Source organism: Aplysia californica, unplaced genomic scaffold, assembly GCF_000002075.1.
Source record: "Aplysia californica isolate F4 #8 unplaced genomic scaffold, AplCal3.0 scaffold00066, whole genome shotgun sequence".
Taxonomy (NCBI): Eukaryota; Metazoa; Mollusca; class Gastropoda; order Aplysiida; family Aplysiidae; genus Aplysia; species Aplysia californica.
In genome coordinates, this window is record NW_004797336.1 from 1,366,432 (window position 1) to 1,374,670 (window position 8,239).

The following is an 8,239-nucleotide window of genomic DNA, read 5'->3' on the forward strand; positions in this document are numbered from 1 at the left end:
CCCCCACCTTCTTTGCCCCCTCCTCTGGGCTTCTGACTCTTTCGGCAGCCTTTCTACTGCTTCGCCTTGGCTCCTTCATACTGCTGTCTTTAAAGCCATACCCCTGGAAGGTCTTATGGAAGGTAAGATCTGCACCTAGCCTGCTCGGACAAGGGGGAAAAATTTCAGAGGTCCCGTGAGAAGTTGTGCACGTAAAAGATCACTTGGAGGTCCAAAATCGGTATGAGTAGGCTTCGACCGCCATCCGGGCAAAATTTAAAATTTCCTACCAACAGAAAATGTATGGTGTGTCTCGCGCGCTCATAAGACCTTATGCAGTTTCGAGCGCCATAAAACACTTAGCAAAAAAATAATAATTGGCTGTGGTCTCACCTGTGACAGTAGCCACCGACAAGAGCTTTCCTCACATCTAGATCAAGGGCCAGTTTCACCAGCTTTCCCCACTATGCCCCGGCGTTCTTGCACTCTCTACCACCTTTCGGCGCGGCGTGTTTTTTGTTACTCTTTTCTTCCTTTTGGATTCGAGCTTAGCGCTTGTCTTAGGATGCTGGCTGTTTGCTCTCAAAGCGGGAGACCGATTCATTTCCAAAGTCTTTTGATCGCTACTCTTACATACTACAACTTTTACGAAAAAGAAATTCTATTGGTGCCAAAAGAAGAGCCCATCTCATTTAAATAATATATTTAATGGAGTACACAAAAGAACCTATCGAAATTTGAGAACGAGTAAAGGCGGTAAGAACATTAAATAGACTTTACATATTGACGTGTCTTTCTAAAACTTTACTAAACCAGACACATTGACCTGAACTCAATCGATCTTCTTTTGAGGGTGCACTATAAACACGAATATACTTCTTCATGTACCCAAAACGCTGCATACAGCGAGGTTTCGTGCATCAAAGATGAAAGATGGTAACTATCCTCTGTACATAGTAGCATTTTATTATAGGTTGAGCACAAACAGTGTCATACTGAGCTATGACGCGGGTACGCCTGACTCACATCCTCAAAGGGGCGCTTTTGAACTTAATCTGTATTTTCAAAGGTATTCACATCGGCATCTGTTATGTAGCGGTTAGGCGCTCCACCGTCTCATGCAGAAGACCCGACTTTGATTCCCGTGCAAGGAGAATCTTTATAAATTAATTTCTATGTCATAATACTGGGACTTCGTGGTTCTCTAAACCCTGAGTTGGGCCTGACGGTTAGGATCGAAGGCCGCCTTCTAAACGATCTAGCTTATGTCGGTGGGTCCGTAAAAAGAACCTAATTTTTTTTCGCAGCTGTGTTTTTTCACTTATGCAGTTGCGAGCGCCGTAAAACTCATACTAAACTACACTGTGTGTTTTCATATTTCCATAATTCCCCTCCAGGAGCTGTTACTGCAAAGAAGTGGTTATCAAGGAGCAGGCTGGGTGAAGTCGGAAGTCGGCTTCTCTTCTAACGGAGTTTTCAGTGTGAATTTTCGAGGGAAGAGCAGCGGGGTAGCAGTAATATTGCTGGACGACGTCAGCCTCACAACCGGGGAGTGCGATACTAGAGGTGAGAAGACGTGTACACGACAGCATATCGTCGGCCACCCTGTTCAGATGTCTAGAAAGCACAGAAAACAAGTGTTCAGAAGAGAGAAATATTTTTTTCAACGTAGAATGGGAATTACAACCAAATATCTTGAGAACGTGCAACCAATACCACGCATTAAGAAACTACACAAAAAAGTTAACAGTGTTGGGCTTAATACATCTGAACACCAGGCCGACGATACACTGTACTATATTTGCTAAAATACGGATGTTTTCAGTGAATGACTTGTTGGTTTGTTCGGGTGTTCTTTGTTTTTCCTCACATTTGTATAATGTATTATAAGGCTATAACCGCTCTTTTTTGTAACAAGTAGAACTTGTCTTATGATGTAATATCACAAATAGCCTAGACTCATGTAAGTGATATCTACCTTACTTTACTCTTACGTTTCAAGCAGATTTTCTTGCTTTCTTCCCTTTTCATTACTACAATAACCACTGGGCCAAGACCTTTACCATTGACATGATATTGCTTAGCTTAAGGCCAACTAGCACGGATTCGATTGAAATTAATTCGTCAGATGCTAAGTTGGAAAGTAAAAACTCTGAGTAAAGGAGAACAAACCCAGAGTACTCATGAACAACCAACTAAAATGGCCTAATTGGATCTTCTTCTTCTTCTTTTAGCTTCTCCAGTATTTAGACGTTGCTTCTCGGACTTTTCTGCAATGATCTGTCTCTTGCCATTTTGGATTTAGACAGAAAGGACTGAAACTTTTCCCAAGATCCTGTTTTCTACTTCGTGCGAATTTTACTTTCACAGGAGCTTGTACCTTTGAGCGAGACTTCTGTACGTGGACGAGTTCAAACGTGACAGGCAATGCTGTGTGGATGAGAGACTCGGCCAGTTCTGCCAATCTCAAATTTGGACCGGAACGGGACACGACGATTGGACAAGCCACAGGTAAATCGCCACGCCCACTCCTCGTCCGTTGTCTCATGCTAACTTGATAATTATATCAATTAGATAATCTTGATGACCTCACTTACCTATTCGTTGTACACTGAGCGATTGCTATCAAATCATGACTTCGATGTTAAAGTTTGTTTCAAAGACATTCACAAGCTTAAACGTTCTTTTGTAATGGCATGTCTTAAACATAGAGACTGCAAGTCGTATATTAAATACCATGGTTATAAAACAGTCTTGCTCGAAGCTGAAAACGTCCTGCTAGTTAGTTTTTAGATTTGTTTTGATTGATGAGTGAGGAGATTGTCATTTATTTAAAAAGCCTGCTTTGAAACCAGCAGTTCACTCGATCCCTGTGGTACCGTACCAGGGTACCGCACCAGAGAGCTCAAGATGAGTCCAAAGCATTTGGGGTGGATTTTGAAGACCGCAAAGTTATCTCTATTGACTTTGTTTTGGTTCAGGGAAGGAACTTTATTTTTTCTGTTTGAAAAGGTTTTAGTCGCTTCATCAACAGTCAATCATTCTACGTGGCATCGTTTAAGATATTGCGTGGCATGTCAGTACAAAACAGTGATATGTCTTGGAAATATGCTTGTCAGTGGTTCTAGATTTACTTTCTTCTGAGCTCTTTTACGGGAAGTGAATCAGAATGAAACAAAAGTAATTTTTTAATTTCTAGGTCACTATGCCTACGTGCCACCGTCCACGAAATTACACGACGTGTCCCAGAAAGCTTGGTTGGACTCAGAAACGTTCCCTTCTTGGCGAAACCAATGTCTCCACTTTGACTACAACATGGCGGGGGTGGAGCCGGGCTCTCTGCGTGTCTACGTCATGGACCTTCTGGCGAGCAGCTCCATGCTCGTCTGGGCGAAATATGGCTACCAGGGACCGGACTGGAAACACGCATATGTCCCGATAAGAGGGAATGGTAATTACAAAGTGAGTGCTGATGCTACTGATAGTCCAAAAATTCAAAATTATATTAGATCAACGCTCATTTCAACATTGTAGGGTTAGTTAAGAGGAGGGAGCTCCAGATTTAGAGCCCTTTTTGGCTGCCTATACCCAATACCAGGGTGAAAGAGGCGAATGATGACTTCCAAATTTTACATCCATCTCCAAAACGACCGAGTCAAATGGATGGAGAGCCTTCAAAACTCCCCCCCCTAAAAAAACAACAACCAAAAACAACAACAATCCAGTTTCAAAACGCCTCTTTGGGGATTGAAAACCAAGCCAATCCGCTATGTTGACACAGCTGAGCTATAAACACTCCCACTGATAGTTGGTTTTAATCTTAGGTAATGGATGACATGAGCCTGAAGGGGCAGTTGTATATCATACACGTAACTGAATTGTGGAAAAGATTATGTTTTGTTTTATTCATGGCTTTTTGTTTTACTTATTGTTTTACTCTCATCATTTCCAAAATGACCAACATGGTAATAAAGAGGGACTTTCACATTTACGACATGGAGAAACAAAGGGAGACCAAGGCTTCACTGAATCGACTGTGTAAAGGACATCTTCAGAGAACATGTTCCCCAAGCCACTCGACTCACAGCTCACAAACGATTGTTTCTCCCTGCGACACCCACCGGTAGCAGCGAAAAGAACGAAAAAGTACTAAAGGAAGCATGCATGGATTTACAACAAATGATATATTTCCATGTTTTTCTTTCAGACACGTTTTGAATATGTCCGTGGCTATGGCTTCGATTCTGCCGTGGCCATTGATCAGATAACACTGTCACCGGAAGAATGCCCAGGTAAAACATAGTTTGTTTGTTTTAAAATCGTCATTAAGTTATAGAAAATATGAGGGTGACATTTTTCAGATTCTCCTATATTAAAGAAAAGTGGTCAGGGTGACAATTTCTGGTTCACAGCTAGTTTTGTTTGTGTTTTCAAGTCAATCCAGGTCAGCTTATTCCAAAATAATAGAACAACGAAAATAAAAGTCACACCGCAAGCGAAACACTATCTAAAGTAGGTTGTGGTGAGGGTCATATCATACACGTTGGCCTCAGTAACCTTTCCAGCACTTCAGGCAGAAATTTAAATCTCTCTTACGTCTTCAAATTAATTAGATTCAGTTTGACAGAACACGGAGCAGTATATTTAGTAATGTACATGGCCTTAACCATTATCAAATTATTCGTAGAGATACGATCTATATGAAATGTGGATATATTATAGATTGTAAAGCCCCTAGAGCTTGCATCTGAGCGGGGATAAGCGCAATACAAATACCATTTGCCGTTTATAACTATTATGTGGGCGAAAGCTGCTTGGGTTCCAAAGTATGATCCCTTTTCTGAACGAGTATGAGCATAATGTACGATCCTTAAGTTCCCACACACACAAACTTTCGAAATACACGAGAACAAAAACATTGCAGTTATCACTAAGAAAGGTGCATTGTCGAAAGACCAAGTTTTATAAATCTGTTCATTAATAACTTGTATAGAACGCCCCTTTCAACGTTGCGGGCCTTTTTAAGTTTATCATTTCACCCACAAACTCAGTCTGGTCGCAGCACTGACAACGTAAGGCAATGTTTGGTTACAGTGAATAAATAACCAATTACAATTAGAACATTGCAGACAGGGCCATTTTGTGGTACCCTATGGGTGTAATACTACTCTCAAAGCTAAAAGATTATGCGGATCATCCGATTTAACGCCCATTTTCAATAGGACCGTTCGATACGACATTTTGATAGGACCAGGTCAGGTGGATGGCCATCCATAAAACTGTCTAATCAGTCATTTCGATAGAGCATATTCGGAAATTTGAACCAGTACCATTTACACAATCGTTCAGCATGATACAAACGAGTATCAGTATCACCTCACCCATCCTTTAAGCCACAGACGTCGTTACTGATAACGAGCTCGAAGTGATAGGAACCAGAGTAAAGGAAAAACAACCTTGTTGACTGCAATAATTCTTTTGTGTGAGATATACCTTGTTAATAAAAAATATACCAAAGGAGATCATGGCGTACCGTTGAGAATTCGAAAAGAAGAACTTGTGGAAAATCGCACAAGCTGAAATCATATCTACACAAAATTGCACCAGCGGACTATATAGATCCGTCTTGTCGAGCCTGCAGGGAGATGGACGAGACTATGGACCACGTGTTTTTGAATTGTCCGGTCAACTATCGTGCCAGAACACGTCTGCTGGGACATTTCAGCGACCCACGTTCAGCGCTTTTTAAGGACCCCTGGGCAAATGTTGAGTTCCGGCGTGCTGTCGGCATCGCTGATCGATTATGACGCCATAGCGCTAGAAGAGAGAGAGAGAGAGAGAGAGAGAGAGAGAGAGAGAGAGAGAGAGAGAGAGAGAGAGAGAGCAAGAGAGAGCAAGAGAGAGAGAGAGAGAGAGAGAGGGGGGGTTCGAACCCGGGTCAACATTATGTCAGTTGAGAGATAACAGAACACAAGGGACGATTTTGGATACTAAGAATACAACTAATCATTATCCACCTTTGTTATACAGGTACCAGTGACCTGATACAACTGCCCTCAACGACCTTATCGCCACCGACCCCCAGTTCCGTGTGGGCCAACGTCCCTCCCAGCTTTTACGACTGTACTTTCGAGGGCGGGAGTACGTGCAATTGGACACAGGACTCTGGGACAAGCATGCAGTGGGCCGTGCACAAGGGAGAGGATTTTCACCAGCAGGACCATACGAATAACTCGGGTAGGTCAATTTGATAGAATAGTACGAATTCCATTTTTATTAAGGGGGTATTTTGGGTTGCAGTGGCAAACACACACACACACACACACACACACACACACACACACACACACACACACAGACACACACACAATTTCCTCGACACATACATACTTAGAGACAAATATACATACAGTTGATCAGTTACCAAATGCACAATATCATATGGAGCCAAATGCGCCCTGGTTTCTTTTAGCTGAGGTTATTGTGTCTTGAGCAAGGACACAGTCCACGGACCACCTGTTCAAACGGTGTTGTGTCCTTTATTTGAGTCGAGGAGTTGTAGAAAAATTGGTAATGTTAGATTATACTTTCTTATCACATGTTGTAGAAAAATGAAACGCTATCAGCTAAAAACTCTCAACGTACACTAACCGCATAAGCAACTACTTGAAGAGATACTGATTTACCATTCATTTCATATGCCTGGTAGTCGGAGGGCGTTATTGCTTAGGTCTTACTTCTTATCTTTTCCTCTTTTGTTTCTATCTGTTTGTCTTACCTTTTCCCTGCACCAAATGCTCGTTACCTTGTTTATGTGCTTCTCTTTCCACCCTTATTGCATCCTTTAAAAATCAAACTTTCTTCTCCGCAATTGACCCCACGGATATTCAAGCTAAGTCATGTGTCATGTGTTATGTATTGCAAATGAAATGTTATACTATGAAATACGGACTTTCAAACTTGGAAGTTTCTTTTTCTCCACCTTCTTAAAATGTGCCGTATTTAGTTTTTGTCACTGAAGTCTTCAAATATTTTCCAGTCTCAGGATACATTCTTGCCGCGGACGCTTCCACGTCTGGGACAGACAACTCCACAGCCCGCCTCCTGAGCCCAACGATTCCTCCCGGTCCCCGGTGTGTGCTGCTGGCGTTCAGTATGCGTTGGTTTGGCACCTACTCCCTCAACGTGTATCGTAGGATTGACGGGAAAGGGGAAGAGCTATTGTGGAGTAGGCGGGGCCAACAGGGTGTCGGCTGGAAGGAGGCGGAGTTTCCTGTGTCATCAGACCAGCCGTATCAGGTAGGTTAAGTTTGTTGCAGGTGTTGTTGGGTTGTAGCTTACGTTGAGTGGGTTCTACACTGGCATCGTTTCACCGAGAACGAAGTAGGATAATAATACAGTGGAACTGATACACAAGACTTGACTACACAAGAGCCCCGCAAACGACAGCCCTAGATCTAGATAAGACAAACATTTTTTTTTTTAAAAGATGCAAGCTAAACATTGTTAAGATGTTGTTAAGATAGGTCCGCCTCAAGTCAATATGATAAAGGTTGCACTTCACTTTGAGCATATTTGGATAAGAGCAACATTGTAAGTGGAAGGAGCGACACAGATTGCAAACAGATAAGAAGCAACTTAACTACGGTAATTAAATAAAAACAAACCCAAAACAACTGACCATTTCCTTCCTTAACATCATAGAAGGCATTAAGGACATTTTAACGTTCCTCTCCGAACGTTCGGGAAAATAAAGCTAGGCACTATTTCTCCGAACGTTCGGGAAAATAAAGCTGGGCACTATTTCTCCGAACACTTTGAAATCACATCCTTTCCCGCAAATTTCGGATATTATATAGATGTATAATTATAGTATAGGCCTACCAAAGATTGTTCGTATACAGTATGGTTCAATCGGTCCAAAAAAATGTCCGCAGTAAATATTTATATAAAGAAATGCTAGAGTTCCAAATAGTTTTTCGCTGCAGATATGACGTGTTGCCTATGAAGGGTGCTGCTCTTAAACTTGTTGTGTTCACTCGTGTGCTGTCTAGATGTAGATCTAGATCTACGGAGGGTTATTGATAACGACACATAGAACTAGCATCTGCATTAATTTGTCGCGGCCCCGACTAATCAATCGTGGCTCGATTTTTTGGCATTTTTTGGTCCCCGAATCTGGGAATAAAAGTCAAATAAAAAAAGAAAAAAAAAAAGAAAAAAAGAAAGAAACCGAACCTCTTTACTTTTGAAAGAAAGT

General features: G+C 41.8%; 2 protein-coding genes across 2 annotated transcripts in view; both read left to right on the forward strand.

Moving 5' to 3' along the window:
• The window catches only part of LOC101859467 (MAM and LDL-receptor class A domain-containing protein 1), a gene marked incomplete in the record, with an annotated part of 10,104 nt that extends 8,298 nt beyond the window's left edge, over window positions 1-1,806 (forward strand). Inside the window, 1 exon segment of the mRNA XM_005093614.3 lies at window positions 1,377-1,806. Within this exon segment, the coding sequence (XP_005093671.3) occupies window positions 1,377-1,787 (411 nt within the window).
• Window positions 1,807-3,275: 1,469 nt separating this feature from the next.
• The window catches only part of LOC118477331 (MAM and LDL-receptor class A domain-containing protein 1-like), an 8,795-nt gene continuing 3,831 nt past the window's right edge, over window positions 3,276-8,239 (forward strand). The window contains exons 1-4 of the mRNA XM_035968537.1: window positions 3,276-3,441; window positions 4,187-4,271; window positions 6,010-6,216; window positions 7,019-7,278. Of these exons, the coding sequence (XP_035824430.1) occupies window positions 3,295-3,441; window positions 4,187-4,271; window positions 6,010-6,216; window positions 7,019-7,278 (699 nt within the window). The 5' untranslated portion in view covers window positions 3,276-3,294. The remainder of the gene's footprint in view (window positions 3,442-4,186; window positions 4,272-6,009; window positions 6,217-7,018; window positions 7,279-8,239) is intronic.